Source organism: Pelodiscus sinensis, chromosome 21, assembly GCF_052426305.1.
Source record: "Pelodiscus sinensis isolate ZL-2025 chromosome 21, ASM5242630v1, whole genome shotgun sequence".
Classification (NCBI taxonomy): Eukaryota; Metazoa; Chordata; order Testudines; family Trionychidae; genus Pelodiscus; species Pelodiscus sinensis.
In genome coordinates, this window is record NC_143072.1 from 28303692 (window position 1) to 28321683 (window position 17992).

The 17992-nt window shown below is 57.0% G+C and overlaps 1 protein-coding gene across 2 annotated transcripts; it reads right to left on the minus strand.

The window, feature by feature from the left end:
* Positions 1-4502: 4502 nt before the first annotated feature.
* Positions 4503-13314, minus strand: ALDOC (aldolase, fructose-bisphosphate C). 2 transcript variants are annotated; one of them, XM_075904427.2, is made up of 9 exons: positions 13152-13314; positions 10206-10344; positions 9589-9800; positions 8669-8723; positions 8282-8442; positions 6998-7081; positions 6469-6643; positions 5811-6010; positions 4503-5348 (listed from the first exon to the last, which is right to left on the minus strand). In XM_075904427.2, exons 2-9 carry the CDS (start codon positions 10315-10317, stop codon positions 5253-5255), a joined length of 1095 nt encoding a protein of 364 aa, XP_075760542.1. In that variant the 5' UTR covers positions 10318-10344; positions 13152-13314; the 3' UTR covers positions 4503-5252. The 2 variants fall into 2 exon arrangements, with proteins under 2 accessions (XP_075760542.1, XP_075760543.1); XM_075904428.2 differs by having other exon boundaries at positions 10206-10339; positions 13152-13307.
* Positions 13315-17992: the final 4678 nt, after the last annotated feature.

The window sequence follows — 17992 nt, forward strand, 5'->3', positions numbered from 1 at the left end:
CCGGGCACTGCACCCCTCTCTCTCCCCCCCCCATCAGGCTCTCCGGTCCCAGGCACTGCACTCCATCTTCCGGGCACTGCACCCCTCTCTCCCCCCCCCGTCAGGCTCCCCGGCCCCAGGCACTGCACTCCATCTTCCAGGCACTGCACCCCTCTCTCCCCCCCCCGTCAGGCTCCCCGGCCCCAGGCACTGCACTCCATCTTCCGGGCACTGCACCCCTCTCTCCCCCCCCCGTCAGGCTCTCCGGTCCCAGGCACTGCACTCCATCTTCCGGGCACTGCACCCCTCTCCCCCCCATCAGGCTCCCCGGCCCCAGGCACTGCACTCCATCTTCCGGGCACTGCACCCCTCTCTCCCCCCCCCCCGTCAGGCTCCCTGGCCCCAGTCACTGCACTCCATCTTCCGGGCACTGCACCCCTCTCTCTCCCCCCGTCAGGCTCCCCGGTCCCAGGCACTGCACTCCATCTTCCGGGCACTGCACTCCATCTTCCGGGCACTGCACCCCTTCTCCCCCCCCATTAGGCTCCCCGGTCCCAGGCACTGCACTCCATCTTCCGGGCACTGCACCCTTCTCCCCCCCCCCCCCCCGTCAGGCTCCCCGGTCCCAGGCACTGCACTCCATCTTCCGGGCACTGCACCCCTCTCTCTCCCCCCAGTCAGGCTCCCCGGTCCCAGGCACTGCACTCCATCTTCCGGGCACTGCACCCCTCTCTCCCCCCCAGTCAGGCTCCCCGGCCCCAGGCACTGCACTCCATCTTCCGGGCACTGCACCCCTCTCTCTCCCCCCGTCAGGCTCCCCGGTCCCAGGCACTGCACTCCATCTTCCGGGCACTGCACCCCTCTCCCCCCCGTCAGGCTCCCCGGTCCCAGGCACTGCACTCCATCTTCCAGGCACTGCACCCCTCTCCCCCCCGTCAGGCTCCCCGGTCCCAGGCACTGCACTCCATCTTCCGGGCACTGCACCCCTCTCCCCCCCGTCAGGCTCCCCGGTCCCAGGCACTGCACTCCATCTTCCGGACACTGCACCCCTCTCTCCCCCCCCGTCAGGCTCCCCGGCCCCAGGCACTGCACCCCTCTCTCTCCCCCCGTCAGGCTCCCCGGTCCCAGGCACTGCACTCCATCTTCCGGGCACTGCACCCCTCTCTCCCCCCCCGTCAGGCTCCCCGGTCCCAGGCACTGCACTCCATCTTCCGGGCACTGCACCCCTCTCTCCCCCCCCCCCGTCAGGCTCCCCGGTCCCAGGCACTGCACTCCATCTTCCGGGCACTGCACCCCTCTCTCCCCCCCCCCGTCAGGCTCTCCGGTCCCAGGCACTGCACTCCATCTTCCGGGCACTGCACCCCTCTCTCCCCCCCCCCATCAGGCTCCCCGGTCCCAGGCACTGCACTCCATCTTCCGGGCACTGCACCCTTCTCTCCCCCCCCCCGTCAGGCTCCCCGGTCCCAGGCACTGCACTCCATCTTCCGGGCACTGCACCCCTCTCTCCCCCCCCCCCGTCAGGCTCCCCGGCCCCAGGCACTGCACTCCATCTTCCGGGCACTGCACCCCTCTCTCCCCCCTCGTCAGGCTCCCCGGCCCCAGGCACTGCACTCCATCTTCCGGGCACTGCACCCCTCTCTCCCCGCCCCCCCGGTCAGGCTCCCTGGCCCCAGGCACTGCACTCCATCTTCCGGGCACTGCACCCCTCTCTCCCCCCCCTCTACTCATAGCAGGCCACAGGCAGGGGGCTGTTCCCTAGGTACCAGTTAACTGTTACCTGCTCACATCCCTAGACCAGACCCCTAGCTCTACTACTTGTAATGTATATTTTACAGTGCCATGGAGGGCTGCGCCTGGAGTCCATGCAACAGGTAGTCCAGGTAGCAGTAATAGGGATGGAGCACACCTCACCAGAACAGTTCAAGAGAAATCTTAGGTGCAGCAGAGAGAACAGAGCATGCATCTTGTTTTACTACAGTACTGGAGTAGGCTAAGCTCTCCGCTGTTGGAGGACAGCCACTATCCTTGTACAGAGATGGAGGCACTCTACTGAATTGAGCACATGGCCAGAAAATGGTATAGCTCCTCTCTCAAGGTACGTGTGGGGGCGCCTGCCTTGACTACAGTGTGGGTCTCTTAACAAGCAAAACCCAGGCCTGTCTCAAGTCTGGTGCATGTAGGCATGGCATATGGGGGAAGCTTTGAGAGGCAGGAATGTTTTGCATAACAATGCAGATAAGAAGCTTCAGGGGGTACCCGAGTTACTCTGTTACAGGAAAAAAACCCACAAATGCTCGGGTAGCAGTTTATAGACGAACAAAACATGTAGATGGTATCATGATACCATCTACATGTTTTGTTAGTCTATAACATGCTATTAATGCAGATTAAGTATGGTACAGTGAGACCCCGTCAAGAACACGACAGTCAACCTTGTACTGGTACTTCTGTTTCTGATAAGCAAAATAAAATAAAATAAAAATGCAGCCATAAAACTGTTTAATTATGCACATAGTTTTTGAAACATCCTGAGTAGCAGGATGTACCTCAAATAGGGGCATCAGGCATCTTACATAATACGTAATTAATTGGTAAACATTATTAGAATGACCAAGTCTCACTTTACTATAAAATGAGCTTAGCTAGAAGAATTGATGGGAGGGAATGAGCAGAATTGGCTCACAGCTCCTGCTCGTTGTAAATAGACCCTTTACACGGGTGACAGCCGTGCATGGCAGCCTGACAGGTGAGAATCAAAGGGACCACAACCTCCTGCCTAGTACTGTAGGTAACAGATGGTGAAGTGTAAGTAAACTAGGCTTTATGGTATTACATGGATTTTCAATTAATTGCTTTAGAATATAAGGTTTAAATTGTATAACTGTTTAAGGCTTATAAAACTTAACTATATTAACTGTTTAAAGCTTGCAATAAATAAGCAAGTGGTAAGTCTCTCTCAAGTGTCCTGAAACAAAAAACAGGACTATGTAGCACTTTAAAGAGTAACAAGATGGTTTATTAGGTGATGCGCTTTCGTGGGCCAGACCCACTTCCTCAGATCAAATAGTGGAAGAAAATGGTAAAACCATATATACCAAAGGATACAATTAAATAAAAAAAAAAAAAAAAGAACACACATGAAAAGGACAAATCAAATTTCAGAACAGAAGGAGGATGGGGGGGAAGGTAAATGTTTGAGTTAATGATATTTGAGGTGATAATTGGGGAAGCTATCTTTGTAATGGGTAAGATGATTAATGTCTCTGTTTAAGCTTGGGTGTAAAGTGTCGAATTTAAGCATGACATGCTATCAGGTGCCGAAAGTGTCTGTCTGCTATGTACATTGGACAAACGTCTCAGACACTTCGCTAAAGAATCAATGCCCACAAAACAGATTTTAGACAGGATCACAAAGAAAAGTTTCTTGCCATTTCAACTAGAAAGGACATTGTCTCAACAACGTGATTACCTGTATCCTGCTTCAAAGACCTTTTAAGACTACACTTGAAAGAGAATCCTCTGAACTGTCATTCATGCTTAAATTCGACACTTTACACCTAAGCTTAAACAAAGACATTAATCATCTTACCCATTACAAAGATAGCTTCCCCAATTATCACCTCTAATATTAACTCAGACATTTAGCCCCCCCCCCCCCGCCCACTCCCCTTCTGTTCTGAAATGTGATTTGTCCTTTTCATATGTGTTCATTTTTTTTAATTGTATCCTTTGGTATATATGGTTGTGACAATTCTCTTCCACTATTTGATCTGAGGAAGTGGGTCTGGCCCAGGAAAGCTCATCACCTAATAAACCATCTTGTTAGTCTTTAAAGTGCTACATAGTCCTGTTTTTTGTTTCAGCTATGCCAGACTAACACGGCTACATTTCTATCACTATTCAAGCGTCCTGGTTTTCCTCAGATCTAAAATGAATCCAACCACATGACAGTATGTCTACACAACAGTGTTATTCCCAATTAAGTCTGCATCTACACTCCAAACAGTTATTTCAACATAATGTCAAAACAATGAGGAGCTTGAGGACTTCTTACTCTGATTCCTGTAACCCGCATTTTACGAGGAGCAAGGGAAGTTGGAGGAAGAGTGCTCTACCTCTGTCAGACAGCTTATTTTGGTTTTGGCGCTGTCTACCTATTTCAACTTAAGTTATGCAATAGATATAGCTCAAGCTGCGTAGCTTATTTCAGCTTTAGCCCTCAGTAGCTCCACCTGCCACTGAAGTATAGCCATCAGAGGTGGAACTTGGCAGCTGCTGAGTTCAGCACCAGTGTCCAGCTGAAACAGAGGAGAGGAGGTGATAATGGCCAGCAGAGACCTGGACTACTGAGAGGAAGAGCTGGATTTGGAAGCAGTATCCATGTGGGTGTGTTGCTCCAGAGGGTGTAGCTGGAAGCAGCTACTTTGTCTCCCTCACCCAACTCAGAATACCCATGTTAAGTAGGCCACCACCTCCCTGGAGAGAGTCCCCATTCCTACCTTCCACAGGAAAGCAGCAGTCACTTGTCACTGTCTCTAGACTTTATTTGTTACACTATTTGGTACATCAGGTGCATATGGGGAACACAACACATGTCAGGACCTGGCTCCCCTACTAGCAGCTGCTCACACCCAACTCTGCCAGCCACAGAGCGATGGCAGCAGCAGCCCTGTACTACGGGGTGGAGAGCACACATTCAGAATGGCAAAGCTACAGCTTCACACCAAAGTGCAGTCGAATGCAGTGTGGGGTCCCACACGGCCAGAGCGCGGAGGCCACACAGGGCAGGTGGAGAACGGGCACCGGAGCACCAAGACAGTACACTTCCTGCCCACAAACACCCCTTGTGAACAGGGCCTTCTGCCAGAGAGCTGGGCATGGAAACTGAGGAGTTCTCCCCTCCCCACACCCTGCCAGCCTAGCTTCCCTCCCACCTCAACAATCGTGGGAAAGGAGAACTGGAAAGCTACAGGGAGAGTGAGACAGGCTACAGCCTGCACTGTCTGGCCAGTCCCTACCGGAAGACCTCTATCAGGGACCTCCCCCTCCTCTTTCACAGGCACAAAAATCAGTAGCAGTTAAAAGAAAACACAAGACTGGGGCTGTACGTCCAGGTGGGGCTCGCTCTTCCCTTTCTCTCCCCCACACCGGAGGTGGCTACTTGACTCCTGGTGGTAGCTACAGTAGAAAGCTGGGGGTAACTGGTGGCTGATACGGAACGTAGCGGAGTGGGAGATTGGTTGGTCAGTGTGGCTAGAAAGCCCACCCGAGTCTCAGTAGGCATGGTTAGCAACATAGAGGGACCGCCCAGCAGCACCCGAGTCATCTCCACTGCCCTCGTACTTGCCAAGAGCAGCCAGACTGTTCACCTAAGAAAGGGAGAAAGCAGTTAGCACCCCCAGCCATGGCACTGGCTGCTGCAACCCCCAGGTTGGACCAGAGCCTGGCTGGGAATCCAGTTGTGCCATATGCCATGCTTACTTGGGAAGAGCAGCCTTCCCCTCTCCCCTCCAATTTGCAGTTTCACTGTTACCTACACCAGACTTGTTTTAAACTCACAATGGCCATTCCAGACATGCAACATACTCCCTACCATGCTGCACTGGGCTCAGCCCACCCCTGGACTAGCACAGCAGCTTGAATGGGCAATTCTAGCAAGCACTGGACTGAAAGTGGCTAAGCAGATTTCACCAGGATGCCCTCAGGTGCGCACTTCCTGAGATCAGGAGCTCGAGGCAAGGCACCTTCTGACCCTTGCTGTCCAGGAGTTTGCAGGACAGAGAACAGGGGAAAGGACTTTTCACAGCACACCACAACCTGCAGCTCAGTACCTCGGCCCGCTTCACAAACTCCTCCGTGGCAGCGCTCTCATTCTCCTGCTGGCCACGCCAGGCGCTGAGCGCCGACGCTTGCAGGGCACGTCCATAGGAGAAGGTCAGAGCCCAGGGCCGGGCCAGGGGGCAGTTGTTGATGGCGTTCAGGTTAACGGAAGCTTCCTCCTCACTCTGCCCCCCAGAAAGAAAGGTGATGCCTGAAAATAAGGAGAGGTTAGCTGTGTGGACACCCAGAGCCCCCTACTCCTGCCTTCCACACAACCACCCACTGCAAGAGCAAATTACAGCAACCCCACAGGCTGTGGGGGCTGGGCTCTGCCTGGCTCAGCTGGGAACAAGCTCAGCTCTGCCAGACCCTGCCCACACTGCAAATCAAAACTGATCCAGCGATGCTGCTCACAGCTGTGCCAGTGGCATGCCCAGAGCACAAAGGTTCCTCCATCAATCGAGCCACGACCTAAAGAGGACAATTTACTATAGCAACAGGAGCCCCCTGTCGATCCTTCTCCCCCCTTTTCACTTGAGGGTGTTACAACTTGATTGTGGCTCTGCCAGCAGTGGCAGGGCTGCAGGACCAAGCGACTGATCAGCCCAGCTATGCTCCAGCATCCAGGGGTGTAGGAGCTGAAAAGCAGCTGCTTCATGCCCTGGCTACCTGGGACTGCAGGAGGCACAGTGCGGCGCAGCGCTGTCACCGTAGCCATGGCAATCTCCTCAGCGCTGTATTTGGTCGGGCAGGCATGCCCTGGGGTCACCATGTTGGGTTTCAGTAGCGTGCCCTCCAGGTAGATGTGATGGTCACTCAGGGCCTTATACACAGCTGCCAGCACCTGAAAGCAAGGCAACGAGAGCTGAGCTCCCATGGCTGCTTTCTGCTCCAGAGAGCCAGCCCCGAGATCTCCCCAGGAGACTAAAGGGTCCCTTCTCAGAGCCCAGGAAGCTGCTGGGAGGGTCCATGTGCCCAGCAGGGCCTGTGGTGCAAAGGTGTCACCCCAGCAGAGCGCCTTCTGCCCATCAGGGGTTAAGACTGCAGGCTCCTCCGAGTGCCTGCCAATCTGCCTGGGGGACAATGGGGCACAGTGGCAGCTGGGGTGGGCACATTTCTTTAGGCAGCTCTACTGAAATATCAGCCCCTGGTATCCTTGTGCACACTGCCCCCATGGCCCTGCTGGGTTAGGACTCACCTTCTCAGTCACATATTGGCAGCGCTTCAGGTCATGGTCTCCATCAGGCAGGATCTCTGGTTCCACAATGGGCACAATGCCATTCTGCAATTGGGAAAATAAGGAGAGGTTAGCTGTAGCAACCCACATGGCAGAGTGGGGGATACATGCCAGACAGCCCTCCTCACCCAACCAGGGAGAGCAGGTTCACCCCCTCAAGCTTTCAGTCCCCAGCCCCAGCACACACATTCCCTTTTCAGAGAGGAGGTCTGCAGCTGGGGTAGCAGAGCCATGGAACACACAATGAAACTGAGGCCCTGGGGTCTGTGTCAAAGGTGCCATCCAAAGTCACCACCCACCTGGCAATGGGGGCACTTCACTGTGCCAGGGCAGCGGTTCTCAAGCAGGGTGCATGTAGCCCTGATGGCACGCCGAGGTCTCCAGGAGTACAACTCAGTTAGAGAATTGCCCAGTTTTACAACAGGCTACATAAACAGCCCGGCTGTGTCTACACTGCACCCCTTTTCCGAAAGGTCCCTTATTCCTGATTTTAAGAGGAATAAGGGATCTTTCGGAAGAGGCTTTATTTTCCGAAAGATCCCGTCTAGACTGGCGCTTTTCTCTGGCAAAGCCCCGAGCTGGAAAAAAGCGGCAGCCATGTTTATACAAATGAAGCGGGGATATTTAAATCCCCCGCTTCATTTGCAATTCCGACTTGTCTCATCTGCATCCCTTTTCCAGAAAAGGGGTGCAGTGTAGACACAGCCCCCTAGCGAAGACAGTACAAACTAACGCTTCCATGACTTGTTCATACTGCTCCATGAACTATACTCTGAAACGCAAGTACAATATTTATATCCCAATGGATTTGTTTAATGAGGCCATGGTACCACCACGAGAGTCAGCAATCTGTCAGCCCTGGTATATTGTGACGTGTCTGTGGTGTTGTGTCTGATTTAATACTTTTTCAAGTGAAGCGACCCTTGGGGGATCACAAGACAAGTCAGACTCTTGAAAGGGGTATGGTCGCCTGCAATGGGTGAGAGCTGCTGATGTAGGGACTGAGCACCTGGCCCTGCCAGCCAGAGGCCTCCTGGCTGCCCTGGGCTAGGACCTTGCCCCGGGGCTGCATCGAGTAGAACATCGTGTGGGGGAACTCCACTGGGCTCAGGAACGGCATTCTGGATGGGGCCAGTGTGGTGGAAGCTGCCTGGGATAGCAGACACAGTGCCCACCGCCAGTGCAGTCATAGTGGTGCCAAGCTCCAGTATCTCAGCCTGGCACCCCACCAGGCTGCCCTCTCACCTGCTGGCAGATGCTGGCGTAGCGTGCCAGGACATTGGCGTTCTCAAGGATGGCCAGGGCCGAGGGGGTGTTTTCACTGATCTTCAGCACGCAGCGCCACTTGGCAAAGTCGGCCCCGTCCTTCTTGTACTGGGCACAGCGCTCGGACAGCCCGTCCAGACCTGCCCCAACACACAGCTACCCTCAGCCAGGCTCAGCTGCAAACATCCACCTGCCCCCCAGAGCCAGCTACTGCCTGGGCAGGAATCCCCATGCTGCAGGCACACAGCAATGGCCCCAACTTCACCCACCAATGCAGAGAACTGCTGAGAGGCGTGAGGGGTTTGCTCAGGGTTATAGATCTCGGCTCCCCAGTGTCCACCCACGCACAGAGCAGCCGGCTCATACCTTGAGTTGTGGTTTCTCCATCTGTCCCAGCCAGAGGCACAACACCCTTGTCCACCTGTAAACAGAACAGCAGGGCACAGGTGAGGCTGGGTGGAGACCACAGAGAGGGCCCTGGCATCCCTTTCCAGGAACTGGCTGGAAACACAGGAACTCAGGGCATGGAAATAGGTCAGGAGCCTCAGTGTCTGGAATAGCAGCCCCTGCCTGAGTGGAGTGGAGCCATGGCAATGAACAGGCAGCCATAGCAACAGGAGCAAAGCGGAGCCTGGTGTGCCGTCAGGTGGAGCAGCTGGGGTGCCTCCCTGCTGAGCCACTCCCGCCACCCCCAAGTGCAGCTCCATGCACAAGGCCTGATGCAATACAGCAGGGTCTGCAACCTTCTTAAGCACAAGATCACTTTGTGAATTTAAATGCAATCCAGGATCTACCTCCAACCCAAACACTTTGGCCCCGCCTCCTTCCTGCCCCTTCTCTCTCCATTCTCACTCACTTTTATTAGGCTGGGGGCAGAGGGATGCGGACTCTAATCTTGGGCTAAAGGATTTGAAGAGGGGGCGGGATTCTGAGCTGACCCTGGGGCAGGGAGTTACTGTGCAGGAGGGAGTTCAGGGTGCAGGGGGACTTAGGGCGAGGGCAGAGGGTTCAGGACTGGGACTGAGGTTTGGAATGAAGGCTCCAGCTGGGCAGCTCCAAGGCAGAGGGCAGGAGCAACACAGCAGTGCTTAGAGGGGCAAATGAAGTGCCAGCACTTGGCAGCCTCCTGGCCAAAGCTGTCAGCATCACCTGTCAAAGGCTCCAAGATCTACTAGAAGAGCCTGATCCACTGGCTGGTGACCACTGCACCACAACACTGGCACCAGGGAGTCCCAGTGCCCCTGCACCACAAGCAGAGCCACGCTTGGCAGCTCTTAGCCACACACCTTGATGCCCACCACGATGCCCTTGTCTTTGATCATCCTGACAAAGGGGGTGCCATCATCCCCCTTCTGGTACATCGTCTCGTGGAAAAAGATGACACCTCCAATGCACTTCTTCACCCGGTTGTCAGCACTGAACAGGATCTGGCGGTAGAGCCGGCGGTTCTCCTCCGTGTTCTCCACCCCAATCTGGTTCAGGCGCTTGGCCATGCTTCCTGGCAGGACAGAGGGGAGCATGAATGATGCATGGCACATGTTTCCCTGGGGGAAAGAGGAGCCCAGGAAGCCCTGAGGAACATAAGATTTGCCACCGAGCTACTAGGCACCAGCCACCCTGATACCTAGGATCATGAATGTCATTGGGGCCGGAGGCTGCATCAAGAGCTACACAGAGGGAGGCCTCTAAAGACAGCATCCCATGTTACCTGACACTGCTTTTCATTCCAGCCAGCTACTGAGCCAGCAGAGCTGGAGCCTAAGACACCAACAGTGACTCGCCTGTTCTGTGCCGTTTTGAGACCCTTGGTGCCACATTCTCCGCCAGACCCGAGACAGCACTGGGGATTACAGGGAAAGAGCAGGAGCCCCACTCTCCCCAACAGTGAAGGACTCAGACCAACCTACGGACTCATCTGCTGCCAGGATCCCCTTGCCCGGGGCCACGATTCGTAGCGCGATATCAGACAGTTCCTTCTTTTGTTCAGCTGAGAGCGCGGGATACTGGTGCGTCATCACTCCGGACAGCAGGAGTCTCCTGAACTGGGAGGAAGCAAGAGAGACAATTAGGGAGCAGGGACAGATGAATGTCTTCACTTCTGCCACTAAAGCTGAGTCCTGGTTACTTCTCCCACCCTAACCCTAACCCCAGCACTAATGAGCACTTGTCTTCCCTACTTGTCAGTATGTGCCATGACTGGCTGCAGTAGCTTCACTAGGGTAATACTCCCGCTTGCCCCCCAGGAGGCGGTGTGGCAGCTCACTGCTCCAGCCCCTGGCTCTCCATGATGGTGGTTGTGGTTGTGCTAGTCCCAACCTTCCCCCGCAGGCAGCATGTACAGCGCAGGCGTGCAATGTCCCTCTCACTTTTTCCATAAGCTAAAGAAATTTTGTTCTGTGCACGGGTAGAAACACACGCTGCCAGCCGTGGTGCTCTGCTCATCAGCCGAGTGGTGCTGGAATCTCTCCTGGGTGGCTGTCCAGGCACACAGTTTACTGCAGGAGTGACTAGTGTGCTGGGTGGGGCGGAGGAAGCACCTGCCCCCTCCATCTCAGACCACTGCAGGTGGTTACCAACCAGACACTGCAGTAAACTTCAAGGTCATTTGCTAAACCCGGTGACCCCTGCAATAGGCAGGAAACCACAGGACCACAGCTGCAATGACTCCTCAGCTACCCTGTCCCCCCCACAACAAAAGAATTAAGCCCATCAGAGCTCCCCAAACCAGCCAAGACCCCAGTCTGGCATCCTGAGGTTGGGGCGGGGGAGATCGGCAAGTTCCAACTTATCTGTCCAGGGCTGTGTCCATGCGACAAGCATGGGGGTGCAGCCGCTTTCCACCCTGTCTCTGTCAGCCACCCTCTGGCCAGAGGCTTCTCTGAACTGTCCCTGAGACAAAGAGCCAGACTCATCCATTTAACTGTCCTCACCCATCATGGGCCGTTACATAACATGCAGGCTGCAACCGCACAGGCACGAGCCCAGCCTCGTGTGCCAGGCCCAGCCTGCCCCTCCCCCTGCCAGCCATCTCAGTGCTCTGCTGCGCAAACCGAGACAGGACTAGAAACAGTGCATGGTGCTCCCAGCACATCCTGCCACAAGCTGCCCAGCCTCTGCTACAAGAAGTGGGGAGGAATCTTGGGACTCCTCCAGTTGGTACCCCAATCAGCCCAGGTGTGGGAACCCCCCTAGCTAGACAAGAGGGGCTATCTGCTAGCACCATCTCCTGTGCCCCCAGGCAGGGGAAGGGGCAGCACATCAGCCCCCTTTCACAGTGGGAAGCAGCCAAGGACGGTTATTCGCTCTGATACACAAAGCAAGACTGAGGCAGAGCCAGAAGCCCAGTGCATGCACCCGCCTTCCGTTCCAGACAACACAGTGATGCTGCTCCAGCAGAGAGCAGCCTTGGTTGGCTCCCATGAAGCCTGAGGGGAGCAGCTAGGAACCCGGCTAGCAGGGAGTAGCTGGTCAGAACAAGCCTGCAATGCACCACGTAAGGCAGGGAAATTCCACAAGCCTAGCTGCTCCCGCACAGCACTAAGGCTACCTGAGGGCTTCATGATGGGCATGAGAGCTCCAAGACCCAGCCAGACTTGTCAGCTGGGCTCCATCCTGCACTGCTCCCAGCCCAACTGGCTGATGCAGCAGGCAGCTCTTGGAAGGGAATGGCCCTGACCCAAAGCTGGTGCTGAGACCACCATTCTGCAGCCAAGTGGGGCCGACCCCTAACGCCCTCCCGTGACTGGAAACAGACAGACCCCATCAAGGGAAGGTCTGAGCCAGGGTCCCCAGCCCAGCCTGTCCCCTGAGCCTGCCTAGCAGGTCCTGGCCAAGATTTGCCAAGGGGCCAGAACATGCCAAAATATGACTCAGGCACTTGGGGGTCATAATGGACCCTGATGCTGTATGATCATCTGGGTGTGCTCAGCTAGAGACAGCACATGACCTCTGGGCAAACAGCCACCCCCTAGCATCCCTCCCCTGCATCCCCCCATCACTTCCCCAGTCTCCCCGCATCCCTCCCCTGCACCGGCCCCCCATGACTTCCCCAGTCTCCCCGCATCCCTCCCCCGCACCAGCCCCCCATCACTTCCCCAGTCTCCCCGCATCCCTCCCTCACACCAGCCCCCCATCACTTCCCCAGTCTCCCCGCATCCCTCCCTCACACCAGCCCCCCATCACTTCCCCAGTCTCCCCGCATCCCCCCGCATCCCCCCATCACTTCCCCAGTCTCCCCGCATCCCCCCATCACTTCCCCAGTCTCCCCGCATCCCCCCGCATTCCCCCCATCACTTCCCCAGTCTCCCCGCATCCCCCCATCACTTCCCCAGTCTCCCCGCACCTCCCCATCACTTCCCCAGTCTCCCCGCATCCCCCCCGCACCCCCCATAACTTCCCCAGTCTCCCCGCATCCCCCCCTTCACTTCCCCAGTCTCCCCGCATCCCCCTTCACTTCCCCAGTCTCCCCGCATCCCCCCCATCACTTCCCCCATCACTTCCGCAGTCTCCCCGCATCCCCCCATCACTTCCCCAGTCTCCCCGCATCCCCCCATCCCTTCCCCAGTCTCCCCGCATCCCCCCATCACTTCCCCCATCACTTCCCCAGTCTCCCCGCATCCACCCCATCACTTCCCCAGTCTCCCCGCATCCCTCCCCCGCACCCCTTCTCTGCTCCAATTTCCCACTTTCTCCTCAACAAGCCTCCAGCGCCCGCCCCACCGCCTGCCTTTCCCACGAGCCGGAGCCGGGGCCGTGACCTTGCTGCGCCCTTCAGCCCGGCGCCCCCAGGCCAGGTTCTGGGCCGGGCCCTCGGGCTCCCCCCCGAGTCTGCGGGAAGCGGGGTCCTCACCGGGAGACTCGCCGGGCTGGGCTAGGCTGGGCTCGGCTCTCCGGCGCTGGCGCTGCAGCTCTGCGGGGCGGGAGGCTGGAGCGCCGGGGAATGAGGCTGGAGCCGATGCCGCAGAGCTACGTGACTCCGACGGGCGGAGCCGCTGACTCCTCCCAGCCTCCCCCGCAGGGCGCGACCCGGGCGGGGAACAGAGGGTGGCTGGCTCCAAGGGGGAGAAGCGGGCGCCATGGGGCAGTTGCCAGGGAGGGGCAGCGGGGGGAGGTACGTGCAGTTCCTAAGGCGCCATGGGGCAGTTGCTGGGGAGGGGCATGGGGGGGGGGGTTATGTGCAGTTCCCAAGGCGCCATGGGGCAGTTGCTGGGGAGGGGCATGGGGGGGGGTTATGTGCAGTTCCCAAGGCGCCATGGGGCAGTTGCTGGGGAGGGGCATCGGGAGGGGGGTTATGTGCAGTTCCCAAGGCGCCATGGGGCAGTTGCTGGGGAGGGGTAGCGGGGGGGGGCGGGGTATGTGCAGTTCCCAAGGCGCCATGGGGCAGTTGCTGGGGAGGGGTAGCGGGGGGGGGGGTATGTGCAGTTCCCAAGGCGCCATGGGGCAGTTGCTGGGGAGGGTAGCGGGGGGGGGGGGGGGGTATGTGCAGTTCCCAAGGCGCCATGGGGCAGTTGCTGGGGAGGGGTAGCGGGGGGGGGTATGTGCAGTTCCCAAGGGGCCATGGGGCAGTTGCTGGGGAGGAGTAGCGGGGGGGGGGGGTATGTGCAGTTCCCAAGGCACCATGGGGCAGTTGCTGGGGAGGGGCATGGGGGGGGGTTATGTGCAGTTCCCAAGGCGCCATGGGGCAGTTGCTGGGGAGGGGCATCGGGAGGGGGGTTATGTGCAGTTCCCAAGGCGCCATGGGGCAGTTGCTGGGGAGGGGTAGCGGGGGCGGGGTATGTGCAGTTCCCAAGGCGCCATGGGGCAGTTGCTGGGGAGGGGTAGCGGGGGGGGTATGTGCAGTTCCCAAGGCGCCATGGGGCAGTTGCTGGGGAGGGTAGCGGGGGGGGGTATGTGCAGTTCCCAAGGGGCCATGGGGCAGTTGCTGGGGAGGGGTAGCGGGGGGGGGGGTTTGTGCAGTTCCCAAGGCGCCATGGGGCAGTTGCTGGAGAGGGGTAGCGGGGGGGGGGTATGTGCAGTTCCCAAGGCGCTATGGGGCAGTTGCTGGGGAGGGGTAGCGGGGGGGGGGGGTATGTGCAGTTCCCAAGGCGCCATGGGGCAGTTGCTGGGGAGGGGTAGCAGGGGGGGGTATGTGCAGTTCCCAAAGCGCCATGGGGCAGTTGCCGGGGAGGGGTAGCGGGGGAGGGGGGTATGTGCAGTTCCCAAGGCGCTATGGGGCAGTTGCTGGGGAGGGGTAGCGGGGGGGTATGTGCAGTTCCCAAGGCGCCATGGGGCAGTTGCCGGGGAGGGGCAGCGGGGGGAGGTATGTGCAGTTCCCAAGGCGCCATGGGGCAGTTGCTGGGGAGGGGTAGCGGGGGGGGGGGGTATGTGCAGTTCCCAAGGCGCCATGGGGCTGTTTCCCAGAAGAAGGGAATTCCCACGCTCCCTGGGGATAGCTGGGTCCCCCCCACAGGGAACTGAGCCCCCTTGCCCAGTGCTGAGCAGTAGGGGTGGGGTCGTACTGCACATGCGGACCTTGCCCATCCAGCAACCTCAACAAATGGGGCAGGGGAAGAGCCAGGGGCAAACCAAGCTCCTGAGCAGTGGCAGGGCAGGTGGGAGCCCAGCCCTGCTGCCTGTGCCATGGCCCGATGAGCAGAGTCTTACCCCCGCATGCACTGGGAGTCAGGGCGTGAATGGAGCGCGCTGGTGGACTGCAGTGCCCAGACAAAGCACATGAACCAGTCTGGAGAAGCAGAGGGAGCCGGGAGCCTGGCTTCCATTCTCCGCCCCCCACCCCCCAACCATAGAGCACCCATGGGGAGGCCTGAGTCCCTCAGACGTGAAGGGCCCTGGCACTTACATGCATCGGCAGGGGAGGGGTTGCAGGGAGGGCTACCCAGAGGAACAGGGAGGGGCATGAGGGAGAACCCCATTTAGCAATTAACATGTTGATCTGGGGGGGGAGCTGCACCATCCCCCACATGCTATCAGGCATCACCTGCGTTTGCATGGATTTCTCCCCCTTCCCCCTGCTGCTCTTGGGCTAGACCCCAAGCAGTCAACCCCTGCAGCTCCCTGCGTGACCCCTGCGGCAGCTTGCCAGCTGCACCCACAGCATGCTTTCCCCACACCAGGAACTGGTTGCCAGGCCTGCTCCATTCATTGTTCCTTTGTGCAGCACTGAATGGCTTCTTAGCTAACGGGACATTTAGAGCTGTAGGCCCTGCCAGGCAGCATGGCGCAGTGTGGGGAAAGGGCTCTTCCCCTCCTCAGTTCAGCTTCTGCCGCTGGAGGCCTTAGTGAGGAGCTAGCAATCAGCCAGGAGGGCATCACATGCAGCATGGGGGCTCTCCTTCTTCTAGAACAGCAGCCCCTGACCTCTAGCAGCTCCTAGACTCTAAGCTGAAAAGGCGTCTCTCTGGCTGCCGTGCTAGGGCCTGTGGTGGCATCTGGGAGGGTCTATACTTTGCACTGCACAGCAGACATACCCAATAGCAGGGCTAGGTTTCAAGGACCGTGGGATGAGTAGCAGCACGGGGTAGCTGCTTGCAGCAGCCCAATTTAGGGTGTCTAGGCACTGTGGTAGATGGGACCCCAGCTACTCAGAGGTTCCTGTTCCTAAGACTGATCCAGTCAGCTGACTGCAGTAGGGGCAGGATAGGGAAGTGAGTTTCCCTGCACCTCACACACTAATCACCTCAGCTGCTGGCAGATTGAGCAGCCACTCCACTGCGCAGAAGGCCAAGAGCTGGGACAGCACCAAAGGGGGGAAGCCATTAAAAACCCCACAGAGCATTTGTTTGTTTCCACAGTTGCTTTTAGGCTCACTGCGGTAAGTGTGGTCACAGGCAAGTGCTGTCCTGACAGCCTCTCTGCCATGGGAGCAATCAGTAGCCCCATGCAGCTACAAGCAGGGCAGAGCATGGCCCAAGGGAGCCAGCACAACCCTAAGATTTCAACTCAGGTTTTCCAGCAAGCTGTCAAGGGAGGAAGCCCCTGCCAAGGGTTGATGAAGGGGTAGGGGGGAGTGGGAAGGAATCTCAGTCCGAGTGAAACAAGTTTTCAACAAGGCCCTTCTTGGAGATCTGTGCTCAGGGAAGGCTCCTCTAATGAGCCTTCTCCCCTCACAGGACAGCCCAGCCAAGCCCTTACCAGTCCTGAAAGTTGTGTGGCTATTTGCTGGCCAGAGTGACAAAGATGAGTCCCAGCGCGGTGGCCCAACAGGTTGCATAAGTCCATCTCTGCAGCATGCACACTGCACCACCTGACAGCTGGAGAGTTCCCTTCTCCCCTAGGCTCCAGTGGAACTTCCACCCCACCCCACCCCTGCTTGGCCCTGGCAACTCACGCTGCCCCAAGAGTTGAGGTCCCCAGGAGACAGAACCCTCAGGCTACTGCCTCTGCAAGAGGCTCCCACCCTCAGGAGGGATCAGACAGATCTGAAGACAAGGAACTGAGGATCTATCATAGAATCATAGAATAATAGGACTGGAAGGGACCTCGAGAGGTCATCGAGTCCAGCCCCCCGCCCTCAAGGCAGGATCAAGCTCCGTCTACACCATCCCTGACAGATGTCTATCTAACCTGTTCTTAAATATCTCCAGACAGGGAGATTCCACCACCTCCCTTGGCAATTTATTCCAATATTTGACCACCCTGACAGTTAGGAATTTTTTCCTAATGTCCAATCTAAACTTCCCCTGCTGCACTTTAAGCCCATTACTCCTTGTCCTGTCCTCAGAAACCAAGAGGAACAAATTTTCGCCTTCCTCCTTGTGACACCCTTTTAGATATTTGAAAACCGCTATCATGTCCCCCCTTAATCTTCTTTTTTCCAAACTAAACAAGCCCAGTTCATGAAGCCTGGCTTCATAGGTCATGTTCTCTAAACCTTTAATCATTCTTGTCGCTCTTCTCTGCACCCTTTCCAATTTCTCCACATCTTTCTTGAAATGTGGCGCCCAGAACTGGACACAGTACTCCAGCTGAGGCCTAACTAGTGCAGAATAGAGCGGCAGAATGACTTCACGAGTTTTGCTTACAACACACCTGTTGATACAACCTAGAATCATATTTGCTTTTTTTGCAACAGCATCACACTGTTGACTCATATTCAACTTGTGGTCCACTATGACCCCTAGATCCCTTTCCGCCATGCTCCTTCCTAGACAGTCGCTTCCCATCTTGTATGTATGGAACTGATTGTTCTTTCCTAAGTGGAGCACTTTGCATTTCTCTTTATTAAACCTCATCCTGTTTACCTCTGACCATTTCTCTAACTTGCTAAGGTCATTTTGAATTATGTCTCTATCCTCCAAAGAAGTCGCAACCCCACCCAGTTTGGTATCATCTGCAAACTTAATAAGAGTACTCTCTATCCCAATATCTACATCATTGATGAAGATATTGAATAGTACGGGTCCCAAAACAGACCCTTGAGGAACTTAAGGACACTTAAGAGCAGCAACTGCCTCTAAGGCCAAACTAGGTCAGCCCAGCATGTGCCATTAGCGGCCCTAAGGCAGGGTGGGTGGGTGCTAGCTCTGGCACAGCAGGCAGTGGTGGGAAGGCAACAGGCCCTGCTCCACCAGGGATTCCACTTCCTCTCCTGGATGAGCAGTTGCCTCCCCTGTGTTAAGCCTGAAGGAATGGGACTGGGGAGCCAGGCTGCTCTGAACAGGGGCAGGGGCTGTTCAGTCACGTGCTCTCAGA

Bases quoted from the DNA above. Each gene is read 5' to 3' on its own strand.
- ALDOC (XM_075904427.2), bottom strand. From the start codon at position 10,317: ATGACGCACCAGTATCCCGCGCTCTCAGCTGAACAAAAGAAGGAACTG. The intron at 8,724-9,588 runs GTGTGTGGCTAA...TTCTGTTTACAG, and splicing joins GCATCGTGGTGGGCATCAAG to GTGGACAAGGGTGTTGTGCC. The intron at 5,349-5,810 runs GTACTGAGCTGC...TCCCTTTCTTAG, and splicing joins AGTTTGTGAAGCGGGCCGAG to GTGAACAGTCTGGCTGCTCT.